This window comes from Styela clava, chromosome 7 (genome assembly GCF_964204865.1).
Source record: "Styela clava chromosome 7, kaStyClav1.hap1.2, whole genome shotgun sequence".
Classification (NCBI taxonomy): Eukaryota; Metazoa; Chordata; class Ascidiacea; order Stolidobranchia; family Styelidae; genus Styela; species Styela clava.
Genome location: NC_135256.1, coordinates 9,030,897 through 9,053,422, shown reverse-complemented (window position 1 = coordinate 9,053,422; position 22,526 = coordinate 9,030,897). Strand labels below are relative to the sequence as shown.

Genomic DNA, 22,526 nt, shown 5'->3' with positions numbered 1-22,526 from the left:
GGTTCCCAAGCTGAAGTTCTCCGGTTCAAATCCTATCCCCACAAACAACCTCATCCAGGGTGTGATAAATTGGGCAGTTATGAACGGTAGTGATTCCAATATTTCCAAAATTACTAGTACACCACATTCTAGTGACTGTTTCTACTAAGCCTTGTTCAGAGTGAATGTTTGAAGAATGCCACATAAAATACTATAAATAAGATTTCTTTTTGAATTCTCGTTTATTCAGTCTCCTTTCACTTTGTAATGCATTTTTTTTTAATTTGTTCTGTATGTACCGTGTGTATTTTCAGTATTATCAAAAAATAAACTTGATAGCCGAGTATTCTAATCTCTAAATATGAGCTTTGTGATTGCAATTGATTAACTTTTCTGTTTGTAAATCGTATTTAGTATTTTTGAACTAAACTTTAATTTTATTTTTAGGCAAGGATCCAGAATTCCACATATAAGTGAAAGAAATTCGACAACTACTTGTATATCTTGGAAGCATGATCATATTTTTATGGGAGACACAGATGGAACAGTTAGTATTTGGAATCTGAAGACTAAATTATCAAAGTATGCAAAGATTTATTTCTAAATATATCATTTAATTTTAAGACAAGCTATTAGGGCATGTCATCACAATATGTCCTGTTAAAAAATAAATATTAGACTTTAGGATAGGATTCACATATTCATTCCTGGGGATAAATGGCCACAGCCTCTATTCCCATTACCAGTCCACATCGGGCATGGGATTATTCGTTTCAGATACATGGACTTGATGGTGGAGGAAGCCGTAACCTACCAGTGGCACGTGAACCACCCTATGGTGGTGAGCATTCCAGCAATTCGCTCGCACATAATAACCCCCACACAATGCAACATAGTTCTCAGAGATGCGGTAGCGAACGTATTCTTGCTCGAAAAAGATAGTGGAACATTTTAGGTGAACGCATGCTTAAGGTAAACACTTCTTTGTAGATAAGGATCATTGACTTTAAATTCTTTTTCTCACAGAGGAATACCTACACACAGGGGTTGGGTGAAAAAAGTAAGGTTTGGACCAGGAAAAGGAAATTTAAATTCACTTGTTTTGTTTGAAGATGGATTAGAAATCTGGGATGCTGATGATGGGATCGCAGTCAGTGCTGTCAAGACACCAAAACAGGTTTTGCTTTATGATTCTGTTCTATAATATAATGTAATAGTGTTGATTACAGTGTAATTGTTGCTGAACTAGAAAGATTCTATGTTTTTTCCAAAAATAATAGCTCATCACATATCTGAGCTATCTGTTATGCAGATGACAAGGCATTGCATTAGTGAGTATGCCCAAAACTCATAGTACAATGCATCAGCCATTAGCCCTAGCCTGAAATCAATCAATAAAGAAAGAATTAAGTTTTAGGGGTGGTTCGTTGTTATGCTACGAAGAACTTCCACCCTTTTTGATCAAAATTGGAAAAAAAGTGTAAACTGAATGTGATATTTTAGTGGTTGTCCATAACTTTACTCAGAAATGAGTCTTGAGTTAGTGGGCAAGACCTTGCTTTCATCGTATTCCCTTAAAAAAATCTCTTATCCAGTCTTTTTATTCTTTTTTATTTTTCCTAAATTTCTAGTTGCCGAAAATCATAGACGTGGATTGGTGTGCATCGGATAAACTAGTTTTATCATGTGAAAATGGACAAATATTAATTATGGATTCTGCTCTGACTCTACCACCACCTAACCTACCAACAGCAGAACTTTATTACTGGAAATCATTATCATGTCCTTATCTTTTACCAACAAAGCCAGCGCTGATTATGAAAGCCTTATTACAACATGGAAAGTTGAGGTATGTAGCAACAAAACAAGATTTTTTTTGCATATTTTTTCAGGATTTTCATTCCGAACTTGGCTTTTTATTAGCAGCTACTGTTAAGTAAGGAGTGTCACCATAGTTAAATTAACTGTTCTCAACCACTCAGACATCGGGCAATCAAGTGTATTCATTTGCATTTCTGGTGTTTTCATGTATATACAGACTATTCCTATGGTATTGTGGGTTAAATTGAAAAGCATGACGTGTTTGTCATGTTCAAAACTGAATAAACTTCTGAATACACCAAAATATAATTTTTGAATATGAAATATATCAAAAATGGGTTCATGTTCAGTGAAGTTCACATAGAAGTCAATTTTTTCTGATAAAAAAAAATTGAATTATTCTTGATTTTATATTCATTTTCAGTGTTGAATCATTGGGTGATGACTTTGGATACAAAGCTGTCATACAAAATGCAATAAATGCTCTACCTGCCAATATGAAAGAGTTTATTTTGAAAAACAAAAACACACTAGCAAGATGTACAGCTGTCGCCAGGTGAATACAAAACCCAGCTGCATCACTTTGGGAGATTTGTCTTTTAATCTTAAAACTCCACAAACCAGTTCAATATTCTCTGACAAAAAGTTGAAATAAAGATATATCCATGTGCAGTATTGTACTTTTTATATAGTGATACTGCAAATTAGACAAATATTATTTGATGTCTAATGTCTTCCATATTTTCAACTGAAACAAAACGTTTTTTGTGAATTAGGTATAGTTCAAGCACTGATATTAGATAACTGACACTCCAATTGCTCTAACTTAATAATTATTCTCTAAATAAACGTAGTGATATATAAAATGTCGATTTTGCTCGATGAACATTTTTGAAAAGGCAAAAACTTGTCATTGTAATTGATATATAGATGCTATGCTCATAGATTGTTCCTGAGTATTTGCCAAAGAGATTATTTTTAACTCCCACTTATCAAGTCAATAATTAGACAAAGATTTCTTCCAAATCCTCACAGCTCATGTACAGATTTATTTGAATATTAAGTACTTAAAAATATTGCTTTTCTTAAATTAACAGGAAAATTTTTTTAGGACCACTTTCATGCACATATATTTGAGCATTGTACTCTTGTTTAATTTTTCATGTCTTTTTTTGAAGAATATTTGGAGATGAATCTGAGATACATTTATGGGAAACGTTTTCATATTATGCAACAAACAAAAACATTGAACCTGACAAACCAATGGTCACTGACACAAATCTGGACACTTTATGTGATTGTGAAATATTTCGATTGAATGAACTTCAACGTTCATACAGACATGGACTTTTGAGAAATTCACCAGGACATACAAAGAAATGTATTGAGAATCTCGTTCTGTTTGGCCAGGTAAGAACCAATGTTTGTCCAGGTCCAAGTCAAGTTCATTTTTTCCAACCAGTAAAAAATTCACTTGAACACAAATTATGAGAAAATGATATTTACACAGTTTTACTGGGGGAAGGGAAGTTGGTGGGAACCAAATCCGGTTATGGAACAGCGACATGCAACATCTAATTAAAAAAGTTTGTAATTTTAGAGTTTTTAAACTACTGGTATTGACAGATAGCACCGTACAAATTAGCCAACTTACAGTGCTTACTAGAGAATATCAAATATCTGAAGATAATATTGTGATCAATTTTCACGTTTCCCTGCTACCTATTAAATTCTCTATTAGGTTGACAAAGCGATTAATCTTAGTTTGGAGACGGAACCTACAAGCAGTAGTTATTATGAGGATTGTTTGAAGTCATGTCTTCTTGCTTCATTAAAATGTAATCCGGAGTCATCACAGAGTAGTGTCAAGCTTGTTTCTACTAATCTGATTGCTAACGGAAGGCTACAAGGTTAGTTTACTTCATCATTTTGAATGAAGTAAAACAATTTATTTTCAGGGTTTTATGTTCGGAATATATCAAAGCTTCCATGCATTTTTTAAACTCTCAACACATATACTTTCTTCAATACAAATCACAGCATGTTGGTAAATCATGACAGAATATTTTATAATGTGTGTACATTTACCTAATGTTTACCTAGTAACACGATCGAATATTCGAATCAGTCGCACTTATATATTAGCATTAATTTTGAAAAAATTTGGCTAGTTCTGACCGCTAGTGATTTTGGGAAAAAATTGAATGCAATTCATCTAACAACTAGTCATCTGACAGACCTTCTTCATCATTTTTTGAATCTGGTTAGCTGTAGTCTTCGTGCTAATATTTTCAGATAAGCATGTGGTCACTGTGTTATTGTGAAGGCAGCAGTCTTTGTGAATTAGAATAGCCTGTCTAATTATTACACTATAGATTATTCAAACTTCCGGCCAAGTTTTTTCGAGACCCTCAGGAACTAAAATAAAAATTAAGTAAAATGTAATAATACAGAAAATTTGAAAAAAAAATACTAGAATTGACAATACCTTTAAAGAGACCGATGTGCTTGCATATTCTCACACAAACGATCCAATCATGGCTCTATTTCAGTGATCGTAGGTCTCAGCACTGGTTCCAAATCTTTCAAATTTCATTTGTTTTAACCATTGACTCCTAGGCTGTCAACTTGATGGGAAGATGTGATTCATCATATAATTAAATTTTCTTATCAGTTTTTGTCTTCTCCTGGATAATAATCAGGAGATATAAGATATTATAAACATTTATTTCTAGAGGGAGTTGAGCTTCTATGCATGATAAACAAATCGCTTGATGCTTGTCGATATCTGGCTAGTCATGGACAATGGGAACTAGCTGTATGGTTGGCAAAGATTCGATTGACTGGAACTGAATACGAAGAAATTATGATCAGATGGGCAAATCATTTATGTTCACCCAGAGTGAGTTGTGTGTTTTTTTATGAGATATTTAAGATGCACCAAACTTCTTTGTGTAGATGTATTGTGAATTGAATAACACACATCTTTATTATTATATAACTCTTTTATAAAAACAATTCACAGAAATTTGTTGTTTTTACCGTTGTAGAAATTTGAATTACCTCTGCCCTATGGCTCAAGAGTTTCATTACCTAGCTAATTAGGCATGTGTGAACCTCTGATTATGCTATGTAGAGGTTGTACCCTGAAATCTGTGGGGGGTCATTACTTGCAAGAGTGGAGTACAAATCTCCATGTAGGATGGTTTGTGTAAATTTTCCCAACTTGACAAGTCTTAGAATATCTAGGAACGCTTTTGTAAAATCAAACCCAAATTAGAGTTAACGGTGTTGCCAATTACCCCATCCTGGTAAACATCTATCAATATATGATTTTATATTCATTTTTCAGAGTTATGATTGACCATATATAAATTAATAAATAGTAATGAATAAATATGAATTCAGAGAGGGACATAAAGTGGAGAGAGTAAAATAGCTTGTAGTTCACTAAATATTATATTTTTAACTATGTTTCAGGTCAACAACAAGTCAAAGGCAATCCTTGTATATTTATCTCTGAGAAAGTTTTCGAGGGTTTTGGAAACATTTTATCAGTAAGTTTATGTGTTTTATTCAAGACCAATAAATTTCACTCATATTTATATGATTCTCTCTGCGGCTGTGGAGTCGTAGAAACATCTAAACCCGAATTAAAATACCTAACCACTCCTAAAACAACACAGAACTCGGGCTCCCAACTCTGAGAAAACCAAATTTTGATCATAAATGCCAGCCATCTTTAATTATTCGGTAATAATGCTCCGTCAACCTAATTCTTTTTCATTTTTTGTCTAAAATTCGAAGACAGAATATTCAACTCATGAACCTAGGAATCTTGAAGAAACCACCCCGACTCCAATATCAATGAAAGCATGCCAAACACAGACCCTAATTCTACAGCCCTGAATTTATCAATGATTTTATGTTTTACAGAATGCGATATTTTGATAGAGCGGCAATGTTTGCACAAATTTGTCATGAACTCAATGTAATCGAAGATGATGAGAAACTCAATATCCTTTTTCAATTAAATGCTTTGTTTTTTTAAATTATTAAACATGGTTTACAATCTCCTGTAACTGATAGCAGTATTTGATGCCATACATAGCTTTAAATGATGCGAGATGGCATCAAGCAGCAATGACCATATCATGACCATGAGGGTTCACATGATCCTCTTTCTTTTTTTATTTTTATTACGAGACGATTTATATGCCTTTAACTCATGGTAAGGCTCAGTACAAGCTAGGTTATGGGGTCTTGCCTTTGACGTTGTGTGCCGATATATCATTAAGCGTCTTTTTGCTGATGTGTTTTGCTGAATGTGTACAAAAATGTCTTACGACCTGTTATGCCAAAAGAATTAGAATTTTTGCTTCAATGATCTTGAAAATGAGATCAGGTTTCGATTGGCTGCAACTGAGGAATTGAACATACTATGTAAAGTCTTTCATAATCAATATAGTAAATTTTTTTTTTAACCAGGAATCGTAATATTTACACTTGAAGAATGTAATTAGCGAAATAATATTGTCCTTAACAATACCATCACAACCCCTAATTGAGTCAATTCATTCTGAGTATGCACGATTCCTTCAACAGCTTGGATGCGAAGGGGAGTTGGTTACAATACATTCTGCACAAGCAGGAGAGACTGATAAAAATGAAATGAATGAAGCAGCAAGTGATGACACAAACTCTAGCACTTCAAGTGGAGTAATGATATCGTCACCAAGTAGTAATTCAGATGACTATGAGAAAGTTGGTTGATCATGTGTAAGATGGGATAATACGTATTTTCAAGTTCTATGAAAGTTGTCAGACTGCAATGCATCTGTGTAGTGTGGATCAAAACTCTTGCAACATAAAATAGTCATCTTTATTCTTGTTACAGTACTCTTGCATACAGATTCCTAAGCGCAAACGTATAGAGGAAAATAGTTAATGGTATCACATAATTGAATCGATAGTCTTTTCAATTTGCCCTACTCATGTTACACATAGGGTGTGATTAATGTTGAATATAAGTTGTATAGAGTTGCATAGAATATAGACTTTCGATAAGATATAATAACTTTTTTTGCTGCCAAAATTTTGCGTGTTTTTGTAATTTATGAGCACAATTTCATATGACATTCAGTATGATTTAGCTGGAAATTTTCTGACATTGAGTCCCTAGTATGTATTTGAACACTACACCCTATTGTTATGAAATGTGGATGATGCCGATTTTTTGTTAAAAAAACTATTGTTATAGAATATATTTGAAAAAGGGGCCATGTAATATACTCGCTAGTCACTACTAATCATTCATTAACTAAGTTTTATTCGAATCATTTGCCATGATTGCTTTTTTGTTAGGATATCAATATTGGCCACACTATATAATAATATGCTGAGAATGTGTAAAACAAACATAAAAATTTAGCCTCATATGATAATTCATTTTACATCTGACTCATCTTTCAAATTATGTAAATATTATTTTTGCTTATTATTGTGCAATGTTAATCTTTTCTCAATAAATTAAGGTACTTTGAATTTTTTTGATTTATATAATTCTACAAAATCTAATCTGTCAACTGTCAAGTATATGAAATTTGGATTTTAGTTAAAGATAAGTTGACTTGTTGTGTGGGCTGTCATACAGGTTGACCAGCAATTGCAGACTAAACAAGTATAATGTACTATTCAACGTTCTAAATTTTGCCACATTAAAAAACTTTGGTTTTCAGTTTTGGATTTGTTTGTATATGTCTGCTCTTTGTGTGTGACTACCTGCCATAGAAAATTCAACAAGATTCTCATATTTATCCCAGCAAGAAGAAAGGAAACTAAGGCTATATTAAATGCCGAACCATGTACCTGAATACCATGCCTTTATGATATTGATGACGATCCTTTTGCAATCTTGGCAGACCTTTGTCATCCTTTAGGACTGAATTTTTCAAATGTATGAAAGGCTCTAATATTTGAAAGATCTCCATCATATATCCTTATCTTCGAGATCTGAATAGAGCACAAAAGCTTTCACACCATATATATAATACAGAACAAAAATACTTTTTGACAGTGGAAACACAACAAAGGTCTACAGTAGCTTCATAATTTTTTACAAAAGTTAGATTTATCAATAATAAAACATTTGAAGCAAAACATGCAATTGCTAAAGCACAATAAAAATATGGTCATGGGAGGCTAGTAAAAAAATGAAGATTTAAGGCTAGGGCTGGCCTTTTAGTAATATCAGAACAGTTTGGAGCAGTCTGGTCTTTATTTTTTTTTTCTATATGTTGCAGAATAACTACTAATACACTAAACAGTAGGTATTCAAAATTTGGAAAGACTTATTTAAATCTACCTCAAGCTGTTACTTGGTAGCCTAAGAACCATTCAAGTATTTTTATCTAACAGACTAGCAAATCAAGCTTTTCCTCATACTGTAAGAAAAAGCAGACAGATAATCGAGGCCTGCAATCAAATTTCTTGTGCCTAGCAAGTTCATATGCTACAGGACATTAAAATACCACTGATTATGGCATTTCATGCAATACACGAGTGGATGAATTTTTAGGAAGCATGCATCACAAATACAGTAACTGACCGAGAAATTTACTAAAGTGGATTGGAAACAAATTAAAACAATTTTGTAACAAACTCGAAATTGGCAATGAAAACACAAATAAATATTTTTCTTGATTTAAATTATTAGATAACACGTTTAGGCAAGATGAGAAGCTTTGGTGAAACTGGAAACTTTGGTGAAAAAATATATTTAATTTTGTTTGAAATAAGAATTGTGCATAGCAGAAAGACGATATTAAGCTAAAAATGCATGAGGTGGATTCATCCTGTGCAAGGCATCGAGTGTTCTATTGTAATTCTTCATTGAAATAGTTGGCAAATTATCATTCCTTAGAGATATTGTTGACGATGGTGATCTGGTATCATAAACGTTTGACGACATAGATTTTCTTAAAATTCGAGGATCTCCAAAAACGCTTAAATGCATTCCAATTTCATTTTTCGGTCGTAGTTGTTTATCAGGCTGTCTTTTCTTTTTGAGATCGTAAACATGTACAGCTTTGAATTCTTGTGGGATCCGAATTCTGTCCGAAGCAATTCCTGATAATTCATCACTGATAACATTAGAAGGAAGGTGGGGCATCCTGATTTCAGCACTCTTTATTCGTCCACCTGGCATAGTCATCTTTATCTTTGGTTTTCGGGCAATATCCAGCTGAAATTGTTTGAACGCAAAACATTTATTTGCACATTTCATAACCTTGAACATGCATAGATTTTGTTGATAAGTGGGAACATTACTGAACTGAAAATCAGACTGTTGGATATCAAAAAATATTCAATTAATTAAAAATTTATTTCCATAGGGATATTCCCATATTATTTTCCTAAATTTCAAGTTCATATCTTCCCAATCATTTAGATATAGATATAGTATTGGAAAACTTTCAACCTACCATTACAGTTAAATTTGCATGTTGGGGTAGAAGTTTTTCCATTTCATCTGGATGAATACTGAGTGCTATGGTATCTTTACATTTGATATTAGTTATTGGATCACTTTCAAGATTTGTGCTGTAATTCCATGGTGTTCCTCTTCCTGGTCGCTCTGAAGATAAATATAAACATTTTACAACCTCCCACGGTAACTATATTTAGCTATACGACTATTTCAATGAATGAAATGTTGATTATCTCGGAATCAACATTTAAAAGTGCGCAATGCACCAACACCAATGTATATATTTTCAGTAGCATTGGATTTTAAATGCTACCCGTTCCCTTACCCAGAGATCAGTCTCGTTTACTTTCGAGTGAGTGACAATAACTTTACTTTGAGAAAATTCTCATGAAAAACAGAATTTGATACTATCAATTCAAAATTTTGCTAATTAAACTTTCAAGTTTTTGATGTAGTAATTCCTATGAAGTCAGATTCTGCGACATAAAAATTAGTTTGTTACCAAGCTGTAGATAAATATCAAGTCTTTAACATGCAAAACTCTATTGATGTAGAAATCTGTAATCCAGAAAAGTATGCATCACTGTGGTAAAGTGAGTTTTATTACCTTTTTTAACCCATTGCTCCGGATGCCTATATAATATAAGTGATACCTGGATACAACCACATTCAAACAGATGTTACATCGTTATATAAATTTCCGTAAATGTAATCAAAAAATTTATGGGTTTTGTTTTTTAGGGTCACCCTGTATTACTATTTTGGCCATGCCAGTTTAATGAGCTATCATGAAGTTTATGTTCGAACATCATCATCCCAACCTGAAACAAGTTCAAAGCCAAGCACGCTTACCTGACACAGCAGTTATCTCTGAATATGGTGTGAATGTTTTTGTTCCTTCCCAGATGTTTTCTTGTTGTTGTTGATGACTATCTTGATAATATTGCTGTTTTCTGTCAGGATAATGTTGTTGTTGTTTGCGTTCAGGATATCTTTCTCTTGTATCGACTTGTTCTACCCGGACAACCTGTTTTACTTGATTAATTTTATTTGGTAGTTGAACAGTTTTTCCAGGCTTTACAGTAGTTTTGCGCTCCACTCTTTCAACTTTTGGGGCCTGAATAAAAAAAAAAATTAGGACAGGATTTTTCGTACTTCATACTCACTAGAGGTATGTTGACGAGATGAAATAATCATATAAAATACAATTTTTTAATTTATTCTGGAGGAGAGGAAATCCAATAAGATAGCTCAAGCATAGGGAATATGGGAGCATATATGGTTTCTCGTTTGATTATCAACCCATGTTAGGTATAAAGTAGTTAACCAGTTGTTCTTTACAGATGCATGGATTTGATAATAGAAGAATCTGTATCCAACTCGTATTCATTTTTAAGTACACAGACATATCAATAAAACAAAGTCACTATATCATCAATATGCATGTAGTATAAGTATAATTAGTTAAAAACTGTCACAGAAAATGCAAGTCAAGATGAAAAAGGATATAAAAATTCAGATGTCTAGCAATGGCTTATTTATAGCAGTAATAATAATATACCAGACCTACATAGCATTGTTTTGAGTGACAGTGATTGTTAAAATTAGGTTTATTCATAATATAATTCTGGTTTGTTTATTAAAAATGCAAAATTTTTATCCAATTGGTTTCCTCACTACCACCAAAAAGGTGAAATGAGGTCATTGCTTTACCGAAGTAAATAATTGCAATGGGTTTTGGAACAAACACAAAATACACAATATCTACCATACTCACTTTAGAGGTTGTTTTACTCGTTTTTTCAACTGAAGGTTGACTTGATTTTGCAAACTGAACAACTTGTTTCTTTTCTTTTTTTCTTATATTTGAATTCTCCATTCTCTCAGCACAATCATCCAAACCACCACTCGTTCTTAATCGTTTTGATAGACCTTCCGTTGGTGTGTCAGGGTATCTGTTCAGAATGAAAAGGAATGAGATTGACTACAACCATAGGTGCAAACATAAGTGTCCGTTGGTTAAATCTATGCCTAAGCATTGGTCACTCCCATGAGGAATAAAATTAGCCGTTGTAATCAGATAAGTGAAAATTCTGTTTTTCCCAATCTTAGTGACAATTTGCATAAAGCCTTGTTGAATATGAGTGTTTAAAAACAAATTATGTTATTTTTAAAACATGGTAGTTAAGTATGATTTGAATTCTTCCACTATAAATCCTTTTCCCCTCAACGAAAGAAAAATCTGTCAGAAATATTCAAAGTACTAGCCAAGTCCATGCATCTGAAACAAAATAACTGGCTAATTAATGCCATACCCGACATGGACTGGTAACCGGACGAGATACCGGGGTTCGTCCTATGATTAGGTCTTTTTAGTGGCTTTCCTCTCCCCCAGTATAAATATGTAAATCCTATCCTACTATATTTAATTCATATGATACTCACTGATTAGTTTTATCTGTATTATTCTACTTCAGTTTGATGGAACATTCGACTCAGCTCCGAACTCTCATAGAAATCACATTCCAATGATAAAAACTCTAACATATGTAGGACTTTTGCAAAGCCTTAATTATTTTGATTACAGGAGAAATTTTTGACTTGATTGTTACTATTTAAAGGTCTGAAAATCTGATTTCCGATTCCATGGAATTCAACTTTTCGACTTCAATCAACATAACATAATACTATTTAAAACATGTTTATAATTACATTACCTTTCTCGTTGAAAAATGGAATTATTTTTTAAATTTTCTGGAAGTCCTTTATCATCAAGCCAATTTCCAAAAGCAACTCCTCCATAGAATTCTTGCTCATTTTTTAATTGAAGAACAGCTTCCTTTTGCAATTCCTTATAGTATGTTTTCACACTGCAACACAAGATTATAAATTATTACATAAAATGATTCCCTAAACACTAATTTTTTTCATCAGTTTTATTGTAGCAAAATAATTTTTAATGTTTCTAAAGCCCTAATATGAATTCTTGATTAACTTGCACTTTTCATTTTGGAACTTAAAAAGAACACTTGATTGATTACTAAATTTTAAGAAAAATAATTTGGACCAATTTTTTTTTTGATCACAGAAGAAGATTTTCTAAACTAATCCATACACATTCTTCATTAAGGGTTAATTGGCAAAGTATAACAAGCCACAGATGCTATGATTCTATATTATCCAACAAAACATTTCTGTATTTTAAAAATACTTAATTCCATATTAATCATCTTAATATTAAATCAGTCCATTTCACTTCTAAAGCACTTTGTCTGTATGGAAGTTATCATTATAACTAATTTGTCTTTCTGAGCTTTTCGAAATGATATTATAATACCTAAATTTTAGAACACTGATTTTTAAGAATACTTTGCGTTTCGTCTGATAATTTCAGGTAATTTTACTATTATTGTTACATATTCGATATCATGGTTTGAAAGTACAATTTACAACTATTACAATTACAGCAACTTTTCTGGTTTCCTTACATATTCAATTGTTTCATTTCTTCTGCTTTTTCTTGTTTTTCTCGTTTCCACATTTCAGTTCTAATTATTCTTGCACAATTTTTATGACTCCACAATCTTGCGAGATCAAGAGGTAAATGCCCTCTGACATCAGCAACATTTAATTCAGCTTCTCTTTCAATCAATAACTTCATACATTCAACCAGTCCTTCACTTGCAGCTTGATGTGAAGGTGTTACGCAATCATCATTTTGACTACAAGAAATTAAAGATTGCTTATAATTTATCTCATCAGAAAAATATTGGATTAAATATTATTTGAATGAAAATTCTACATCAGTGAAATTTATAAAGGTTATTAATTTCTTTAAATATTTATCATATCTTCATTAAATAGCAGTTTTGTTAAATGATCTAATTTCATAGAAAAATTGTCCGGACATTCTTCAATTTGTGATAGCGTTGGACTTACATGTATTGGAACCTGTTACATATCAATGGCTTTCTGTATACAGCCTTATTCAAAATGTACCACAAGAATCCTTCATATTGATCTTTTTCAACAGTATTTGAACAAACAATCTCACCAATTTACATCAGCGTTGTTTTCAATCAAGTAATTCATACATTTGAGTGCCCTCGATCCTGTTTCATGATTAATGCAGAGATGGAGTGGAGTCCATCCAGTCGATGAAATAAGGTTAACATCAACTTCATACTTCTCCACAAGTAATTGAATGCAATTTAATCGACCATGTAAAGCTGCCAAGTGAATTGGTGCCAAACCCTGAAATTGGAAATTAATAGGAGTTTAATACGATTAGGAAAATATTAAAAATCTCCTAAAATCAAAAATATATTCTTGATTATTTTAGCATTAACTTTGTTTTTTCTTTTTTGCTGATTTTATAAAACATCACTCGAATATAAAAATTTGCTTATTGAATATTTATGGATAAGATATCCAGACCAAATGTTAAGAGTGAATTTTTTGTCTATTTTTCAAAATCACTATATGAACCAGGGATAGGGATAGGATTTACATATTTACCCCGGGGGAGAGGAAAGCCGATAAGACGGCTTATCCATATGGCGAACCACGGCCTCTCGTCCGGTTACCATTCCAAGTCGGGTATGGGATTAGTTTTTACTGTATTGTTTGTTTTTCGGAAGCATGGACTTGGTGGTGGAGGAAGCCGTAACCGACCAGCGGTTACGTGAACCACCCAACGACGGCGAGGAGTCCAGCAATCCTCTCGCACATAACCATCCCTGCATGGGATTCGAACCTGCGAACCCACGCAGAGTAATTAGAGGTGCGGTGGCGAGCGTATTCCTAACGCTTAGCCCGTTGAGCCACACCGCCGCTAGCATGATATCCAGGGGAACCAGACAAAATGATGGCAGATCACATACCTGTTTAGAAACAAAACAACAAATTAATTCAATATTAAAAAGTTCCTTACTGAAGTGAGTACGGTACTAAAACACAGAAATTCAGAATTCTTTAACCCTTGCATATCTCGAATATGGTATTATATTTATTAGATTTTTGATGCTTCGCTTCTCACGCTTTTCTATTTGAACATATAACAATCAGACGATAAAAAACCCTTATCCAAATGGTAAAAAAAGATTATGAAACACAGTTACATTGCATTATTGCCTTACATTTTTGTCGAAACTTGAATGATTTCTTCCATCTCTTAAACTTTGATCAAGCCATTCAACATCACCGATACTGGCAGCCATAAACTCATCAGCCGAAATATTTCTTTCTTTAATGACTAATTGCCTTCTCCTACGTGGTGCGCCATCTCGCCTTCCTCCAGCTTGTCGAGAAGACATGATTATTGAGTATAATCCCGCTCGGACTGCACGGAAATGCGAAGCAGGCTCAACTCTTGAGCCCAGCCTTATTGACGCGCATACGTTGTCATGGATACACGTCCGCCTGAGAGATCCGGAGTCGATTTATCATTTGCGTATATTTATGTCCATGTCCGTAAATTGATTTGTATTTTATCCATTTAATACTATTTTGTAGTAATTCATCTTTTAATGTAGCAAATTGCTTACTTGACAATATATTTGTTATGCCCCCAATGCTCGTTTGATACAGTCACGAACGAACTGATGTTCACTTGAGACAGGGATTTCCCCACCTCCGCCTGGTTGTAAATCATAAATGCTTGCTGACTTCCTCCTATTACAGTATTACTCGTATGGATATTAGTAATGGGCTCTATAATAGGAAGATTTGTATTGCCGCAATCGCCAGTAGAAGAAAATCATCGAGTGGTTGGAATGGAAGACCATGGTTCAAACGTAGATGGCAATCATAAAAATGAGTATGATTTTACAGTTCATTCTATGTCCATCTGTTGTACTTATCTATTATTATTGTAATAATATAGTAATAGTATTATGGTAATCTCAGAATCTGGTAATTCAGACATAATCTCCTAACTCCATTATGGGATTTTTGATTATGTTAAGCAAATATTTATCTATCTCTAAATATAGTAGTTGGTTAATTTTCTATACCGGTACAGTATAAGAATTATACTCATGACAAAAACAGTAGTTCCGAATCTAAGTTTTTTGTTTTTTTTTAATTAGATATGAGATCCCTGGGCGTCGGTGTTCGATAACCAGCCTTGGTTCCTCGCGGCTTCCCTTACCCAGTTAAAATGTGTGATTACCTTTTTTTTTTTTGTACTTTGTATAAAACTGATTATTTTTTACTGGTTGGAAAAAATAAACTTACTTGACTTGATATCACCCATTAAGATTGAACTGAGCCGACTCTTCTATATCAGTATTCCGTACTAATTGATCACAATGAAACAAACTATTTTTCATAGGAAGTCACCAGACACCGTTTTCACCTTATTAATAGACATACCTTAATTAATATTTAATGTTTAAAAACACTATTTTAAGGGGTTAAAATATAAATATTTGTGCAAGAAGAACAATACATGGAAAAAAATTGATTAAAGGAAAGCATATAATTGAGTTTGTCTGTTTCACTAGTTATTCTTGTTATCCATGCATTAGAATCAAGAAGTTTATAGATTCGTTCAATGAATCAATAGTAGACTCTCACAAACTTCTGGGAAGAAAGTTTATTGATGTTGTGCAAATTGATGATAGAGTGATAAAGAATGATACAAGACAATCTTTTAGAATTATGCAATGGAATATCCTTGCAGATGGTATGTGGAGTTTTCAAAAATAATTGGAGATGACGAATTTCACTATTATGTATACAGTGCATTCTTCAAAATGTATTTGAATATGGAATATTGTATCTATCCTATTTTCAGTTTAAGTTTTGTCTAATATTCCATTTTCCAGTTTTTTTAATAGATGAATAATTCTATCTTTAATTTGACTGTAGGAGGTTAATGTTCAATACAAAATATTTCAAATAAAAATATTTTTTAAACAAGAATTCACTTTTCGAATACCTCTTGGTATATTAAATTTTGAACGTATTTGAATACCTATTCAATTTGTTTTGCCTGTTTCTAATGGCATTTTTCACACAGTCATTATAATCCAAATTAAATGATTGTTTAATTTACCAGTTTTCGATCAACTATCTAATTTTCCCAACTCTTTCAATCTTGGACATATTGCTTATTTCTAGATATTTTCAATCATTTTGTGTTTTCTTCACCAGCTCTCTGCAAAGGCAAAGATAATTTTATTAAATGTCCACAAGATGCAAAATGTTGGAATTTTCGAAAAATGAAAATTTTAGAAGAAATATTAAAATATTCACCAGATATTATATGTCTACAAGAAGTTGATCATTTCAATGATTTTTTCAACATCCAATTGAGCAAGGTAATTAAAATAATGATCCACATTTAAATAGTGTGAACAAACTTCTGGTGTCATTTCTGGAGGCTAGTGCATTGTCAGATCTAGGCTGGTTTAATAAGTTAGAAAATTTAAGATTTGAACCCAATTGCCACCAACCTCACCCAGAGTGGATCAACTTAGGACTGGAAATATTCTGGTCTTTTTCGAAGATTCTAGCGATTTGTGACCTACTTTGATGACACCCTGGGTTTCAGAATAACCGAAATTTTGTCAATTTGTGTCATTATCCTTGGTTTTAAGGAAAATATTAGCATAAAGTTTTTTAATGCAAATTTCAATGCATGGCATCAATTTTCGGAGATAAATTTATTCAAAATAAAACTTAAGCATCTCTTTCAAAATGTTAATTGCCCAAGGTAGTCATTCAAAAGAATGTTGAGAATTCATACTCAGATTAATGGCTATTGATAGTTTACAGGTTATCAATATATTTACAGGCGGGATACAAAGGTGCTTTTTTACCCAAACCCTGGTCACCATGTCTTGATGTTCAGAATAATAGTGGACCTGATGGATGTGCAATGTTCTTCAAGTAAGTGATTGCGTAATTCATCATTTTAATTTTTTATAGTCTCAGCAGCTCTTGCCATTTCAGTGGCCACCCATAACTTTGCTTGCAGATCAGTCTTCTTTATTTCTGAGTGAGTGTATGTGATCTTGCCTTGGGGCAGATTTACTTGAAAACTTTTTACTTTTTTTACCCAGTAAATACATTTTTTTACTCTATCCCTTGGCTGATTATGATTTTGAAATCACTATTATTGACGAACTGCTGAACTTATTAAATAATATTGAAGTATACAAATCCCTAATGGAGTATTATATATTGACATATTTTTTGCAGCCCTGAAAAATTTGAACTGGTAGACTTCAAGGGAGTAACATTAAAAACATTAACATTTTGGACGAATCATGTTGCCTTGTTCCAGCTGCTAAAGTTCAAACGAACTGGAAACCAAATTCTAGTTGGCACAACTCATTTAAAAGCAAAAGCTGGATATGAAAATCTTCGTTTATCTCAAGGAAATGATATTTTAAGGTATCTTTTATTGTTTTAGTATTGTTGACTAACTGAGACTAATTTTCTTTGTTCAAATTGAGAATTTTAAACCAACAGGTTATTCTATTAATAAGTGTAAGTTTTTTTGGGAATAATGCCTTTACAACTAGAATCATACAGTGAAAGGTCTGAATTTTACCCTCTCTCATTATCAAATTAAGCCAAGTTAGATGTTGTTGATTCATTTATAATCCATTGCCTTATCCAAATGATGTCTAGTATCTGAAATTTATAGCTTTTTATTCTTTGGATTCAACTTGATCTGGATTTATTTTACACTTAATGATTTTTTGAAATTATTATTTACAATTTTGACTTGATTTATTGTGTTGTTCGTATTTTGATTTTCAAAGTCGCTATTTTTTTTATTTACAACTCAGTTTCTATTATTACTTACAGATATCTCCAACCTTATTTGAAGTCTGATATTCCCATAGTGCTGTGTGGTGACTTCAATGCAACACCAAACGAGCCTGTCTACAAAGTTATGAGAGAATATAATGACAACTCATTTAACAGTGCATATACTTCACTCAGTAATCCTCAAACTACCAATAATGGTTACAATGATAGTGAACCACCTTATACAACTTGGTGCATCAGGCCTAGTGGAGAAAACCCCAAAACTGTAGATTATGTATTTTATTCAAAATGCTATTTTAATATAAACAGTATTTTAGAATTACCATCTGATGAATTGATTGGTCCAAATAGACTCCCTTCGTTAAACTATCCTTCTGATCATTTATCCTTAGTTTGTGATATGACATTGCGCTATGTTATAAAGAAGTGTACAACACTGTAAACTCAGCACCCGATCCGAGAATATAATATTTTATTTATTCATTCTGATGTTTTGTATTTTGTGCTCAACTCTATGCAACCTATGCAATATTCAAGGTCAATACTGCTCCTCACAAATACATTTGTTTAAGGTTTCAAAACAAGTAACGTGGCAGCTCCTTGATCTTTAAGGATCTATTGTGAATTGTTGAGGTACTTACTTGGTCGTCTGTTCATTTGCAGCACTATAGAAAAGAACAATAAATAGTGGTTCACGTATCTGCTTTTTGGCCATCCTTGTATTAGAAGTTGAATCGATAGAAAATGAAAACGATAGGGTGGTTCGGGCAAATCGGAATCTTCTTCAGGCCGTATTACGCCGTGACCAAAGCCGTGGGCCGATGCTCGATAGTTTCCTTCATAGAATAATACGTCTGGTAAATAGAAGAAGTTCAATACAGAACAAATTGAGAGCACGACGGTGTTTTGAATCAAAAGTCGTTAAATTTCGACCTTGGGAACATACACAGGGCCGTATCGCTTCCTCCTGGCCCCACCAAGACAATTTTATTACTGTTACCTATTTAATGTATTGATGGCTGTATTTATGGTTGACAAAAATTCCTCTATCCCTCTGTGTCTAATGCGGACTTCGATACATCGCAAAAAGATCATACCAGAAGATGACGCTGGTAAATAAACTTACTTTGTGCTCATGATGACGCAGTCGTGAAAGCGTGTGGGATCTCTTTGATGTAGGGGCGTACCAAACTTCTGCTTCCCGGGGCGAGTTTCAGATAAGAATTACCCTTATACAACTTCATAAATAATTCTGGGGATCAACAAATTATATATATATAGATGTTGTTATACACGAGAATGAATAAATGAAGACCAAGTAAGAGTGGAATGTTTGTATTAATAATTAAATCACCAAACTAAGCAACAAAAACTCCCGTGTATAATATAAAACTCCTTTATTAACAAAAAGACCCCTACACCGATTTAATGAAACGTACATTATCGAAAATTTACTCTGGTAAAGAGCATAACAGCATGGCATGTAATGGATACCCACTTTACGCACGTTCGCTATAACAGAATCAAAATTAGTGCCTGTATTTCCGATGAATGCGTATTCGTTCCCGATATATACTATTTTGAAGTTTATATATTTGCTTTCTGTTTGAAAACTCAGGACGCACTATAAAAACACCATCATTCAATCTTTCAAATTATTAGTAAATCTCTTTGAGCTGGAAAAGATAAAAACCAAAGTGCGCGACCTATGAAATGTGAAGTTCAAGTTCCGCAGATAAATACTTCTGTGGTTATTGATATAAAACAGCTTTGCGGCAATGGGACAGTATGGAATCCACATATTTAAATAAATTGTCTGCAGACACCCATTAGTCCAATTCCGCGCAGACCTACAAATTTGAAGAAAACTGCAAACGACGTACTTTATTAATATTATATTATCATTGGAATAAATTAGGGGTACTGTCGTAGTATGTGAACCAAGATGGCGGACACCAAAACGTAGTATGTGAACCAGGTTAGGGTAGGCCATAATTTCAGGTACAAATATTCCGGGAGTCACTTGGCTAGTCCCCGAACTCGTAATAGAACTAATATAAAGAAAATTGGACTAAAATTATGGCCTGACCCTAACCTGGTACACATATACACTACGTTCCGGTGTCCGTCATCTTGGTTCACATACTACGGGAGTAACAAATTGGGTATGATTTTGACTCAACGCATACGAAATCTTCATGATTTCCAAACGCGACAGCAATTTATTCATTGTTGCTCAACTTTAGGCATTCACAATGGCACAACTTACATGACTTGCGCGAGTTCTCCGAAATATCACAATTGATATCGTTTCCAATTTGTATTCGTACCATTTGAAAGCTAGCTAATGTCTGACTTAAGTACTCTGCTTCCTGTTGCAATGAATACGTTTCAGACAGACATTACATCCGGCGCTGTACCAGCGAACTCTTTCAAACCGTGAAACAAAGATTTAAATTGTTTGTTGTAGTCGAGTTGTATGCTTCTAAAAACAGTTCCATCATTTAACCATGCGTGGTAAAACACTAAATATGCTGCATGTTCCTCATTGAGAAATTACCGACGAAACAAATACCGAAAATGCCATATATCATTCTCCGACTTTTAACAGTGTGATGAATTGTATTATTAAAGGGCACAAATATTCCTGTAATTCACATTGCTTTTAAAAATTGAGACACTCCATTTCTTCAAATATTTGTCACGATGTCGGCTAAATTGGTCTGTTCTTTTTACAATATATAATACGCCGTCGAGGTCACGAAGTTGGCTTTAGCAACGTAGCATGGGTAATACGAACGCCAGAAAACGCGGATTCGTTCTTTCGGCACTGTTGCTGTGTGAACATAGCATCTTTCACCTTAACCGGAGAAATTATATTGAACTTTGAATTTATAATATATATAATAAGTTAATGAATGAGTATTACTCGTGAGTGACACTTTTAGTTGGGTGATTTATTTGAATACTTTAGGCCACCAGTGAATTTTCTCAATGAGTTTTCTTTACTTTTTATTCAGTGCGCGTGACCTTTCAATGAAGAATGTTAATTTTATTAAAAGAAGAAATAGGAATATCATTGGTAACGAAAAAAGTTGACGCCTGTAGTTTCTCTGGCTTCTTGAAGATTTCATATCGATACAAATATTTGATATATTATATCTATCAACATTTTAGGGGTATTTTTTAATTTGTTTGGGATATATGAATTTCAACGCGATCTATATATGCATAGTGTTAGTGTAAAGTTTTCTCAGACTGCATAAGGTAAGAAAGGTGAAGTTAAATAACAATTAGATCAAATTTTGAATGATTTATACAGTTTTAGGTGCCTGGATAATGCTATGTTCGACGCACATCTATGTGTAGGATTTTAAAAATTTAATCTCTCGCATTAAGCAACCTGTACAGGCATGAAAAACAGTAATATTTGCCTCACAAATTTTACTTCGGGTATATATTGTTTTGCAGAAATCCTTTTCCTATATTTATCATCCTTATATATCAGAAATATCGAAACCGAAATTTATTCCGTCCCCAAACAGCAGTTTCCAAATTTATTCGTTTACATCATAGAATGTTGCATAAACATATAATATGAATGGGTATATAGTCCTACCACTTCATTGACTGCTTACGCACATAACGTAACCCACAATTTTGTTTTTTGTGTTTCTCTATTTTATCAATCATATATCATATCTCTAATCGTAATTTGAAATTTGAAAATGAACTGGAAAATATGTTTTAAAACTTGGCTTGAGCCGCCATATTTTGTACTGATTTTTGCCGAAATATCCAAGTAAGAACTCATAATCACTGAAAACGTTTCGGATACTTGACTCTGGGAAACAAATGACGTACAAAAAACATTATTCTATGAACTCGGTCGTCAGTTCACCACAAATGCATTTTCGATAAGTCGCAAAGTAACGTTAACCTTTTAATAGATAAAAAAACGGTAATTTGATCTTGGGTTAACGAACTCAAGCTTCCTTTTCGGCGTTACCTGCAATACTTTACTTCCTAAGCGAACATCTAAATATTGCTTTAAGTGACGGGACGAAATGCAAAAACTCGCGTTTAAAATTTCCAGGGCAAGACGGGCAAAACCGTTTTTGCGGTTTTAATTACATTCTAACCTGAAATGTTGAAAAAGTCCAGACATCTTTTTCCATCGTATTTTTATATAAACAACCGGTAACTTACAATTTATAAAATTTTCAAACCGATTACATTTTAGAAAATGGATTTTGGGACTGTTTCTAAAACGATTATAGACTATTTACTGTGGCGTTCCGCGGTTGGAAGCTAAGCCCACGTAATCATTCTAACGAATCGATGGATCTTGTTTTTAGGCTAAATTCCTTGAATATAATCAGTTAATTGGCAGCGAATAAGACGAAGCACAAACTATATATTGTTTTCTTGAGTCGGCAACCGGGTTTAA

General features: G+C 33.2%; 3 protein-coding genes and 1 long non-coding RNA gene across 4 annotated transcripts in view; 2 read left to right on the top strand and 2 right to left on the bottom strand.

Annotated features, from left to right (window-relative positions):
* Positions 1-7,344, top strand: part of LOC120329023 (WD repeat-containing protein 11-like) — a 40,955-nt gene extending 33,611 nt beyond the window's left edge. Inside the window, exons 17-26 of the mRNA XM_078114656.1 lie at positions 427-561; positions 1,006-1,156; positions 1,611-1,828; positions 2,225-2,356; positions 2,979-3,210; positions 3,542-3,710; positions 4,536-4,702; positions 5,281-5,357; positions 5,737-5,817; positions 6,357-7,344. Of these exons, the coding sequence (XP_077970782.1) occupies positions 427-561; positions 1,006-1,156; positions 1,611-1,828; positions 2,225-2,356; positions 2,979-3,210; positions 3,542-3,710; positions 4,536-4,702; positions 5,281-5,357; positions 5,737-5,817; positions 6,357-6,573 (1,579 nt within the window). The 3' untranslated portion in view covers positions 6,574-7,344. The remainder of the gene's footprint in view (positions 1-426; positions 562-1,005; positions 1,157-1,610; positions 1,829-2,224; positions 2,357-2,978; positions 3,211-3,541; positions 3,711-4,535; positions 4,703-5,280; positions 5,358-5,736; positions 5,818-6,356) is intronic.
* LOC144425040 (uncharacterized) lies at positions 3,873-4,494 on the bottom strand. The gene is made up of 2 exons (XR_013477211.1): positions 4,289-4,494; positions 3,873-4,218 (listed from the first exon to the last, which is right to left on the bottom strand). It is a non-coding gene; the product is annotated as an uncharacterized LOC144425040 (long non-coding RNA).
* A 438-nt stretch (positions 7,345-7,782) lies between the features above and the next one.
* Positions 7,783-14,756, bottom strand: LOC120329036 (uncharacterized). Its single transcript, XM_039395645.2, has 8 exons — positions 14,428-14,756; positions 13,344-13,543; positions 12,778-13,011; positions 12,007-12,159; positions 11,067-11,244; positions 10,142-10,406; positions 9,285-9,436; positions 7,783-9,043 (listed from the first exon to the last, which is right to left on the bottom strand). The coding sequence occupies exons 1-8, from the start codon at positions 14,602-14,604 to the stop codon at positions 8,624-8,626; spliced, it is 1,779 nt and encodes a 592-aa protein (XP_039251579.2). The 5' UTR covers positions 14,605-14,756; the 3' UTR covers positions 7,783-8,623.
* Positions 14,757-14,879: 123 nt separating this feature from the next.
* On the top strand, positions 14,880-18,671 carry LOC120329053 (nocturnin-like). Its single transcript, XM_039395666.2, has 6 exons — positions 14,880-15,107; positions 15,820-15,977; positions 16,448-16,614; positions 17,091-17,185; positions 17,498-17,692; positions 18,113-18,671. The coding sequence occupies exons 1-6, from the start codon at positions 14,995-14,997 to the stop codon at positions 18,516-18,518; spliced, it is 1,134 nt and encodes a 377-aa protein (XP_039251600.2). The 5' UTR covers positions 14,880-14,994; the 3' UTR covers positions 18,519-18,671.
* The last annotated feature ends 3,855 nt before the right edge of the window (positions 18,672-22,526 follow it).

Coding starts and splice junctions, on each gene's coding strand:
- LOC120329036 (XM_039395645.2), bottom strand. CDS start 14,604: ATGTCTTCTCGACAAGCTGGAGGAAGGCGAGATGGCGCACCACGTAGG. Junction 10,407..11,066: donor CGAGTAAAACAACCTCTAAA/GTGAGTATGGTA, acceptor TTTTTTATTCAG/GCCCCAAAAGTTGAAAGAGT. Junction 9,437..10,141: donor AGAGATAACTGCTGTGTCAG/GTAAGCGTGCTT, acceptor ATTTATCTTCAG/AGCGACCAGGAAGAGGAACA.
- LOC120329053 (XM_039395666.2), top strand. CDS start 14,995: ATGGGCTCTATAATAGGAAGATTTGTATTGCCGCAATCGCCAGTAGAA. Junction 15,108..15,819: donor GATGGCAATCATAAAAATGA/GTATGATTTTAC, acceptor TCCATGCATTAG/AATCAAGAAGTTTATAGATT. Junction 17,693..18,112: donor CAAGGAAATGATATTTTAAG/GTATCTTTTATT, acceptor TATTACTTACAG/ATATCTCCAACCTTATTTGA.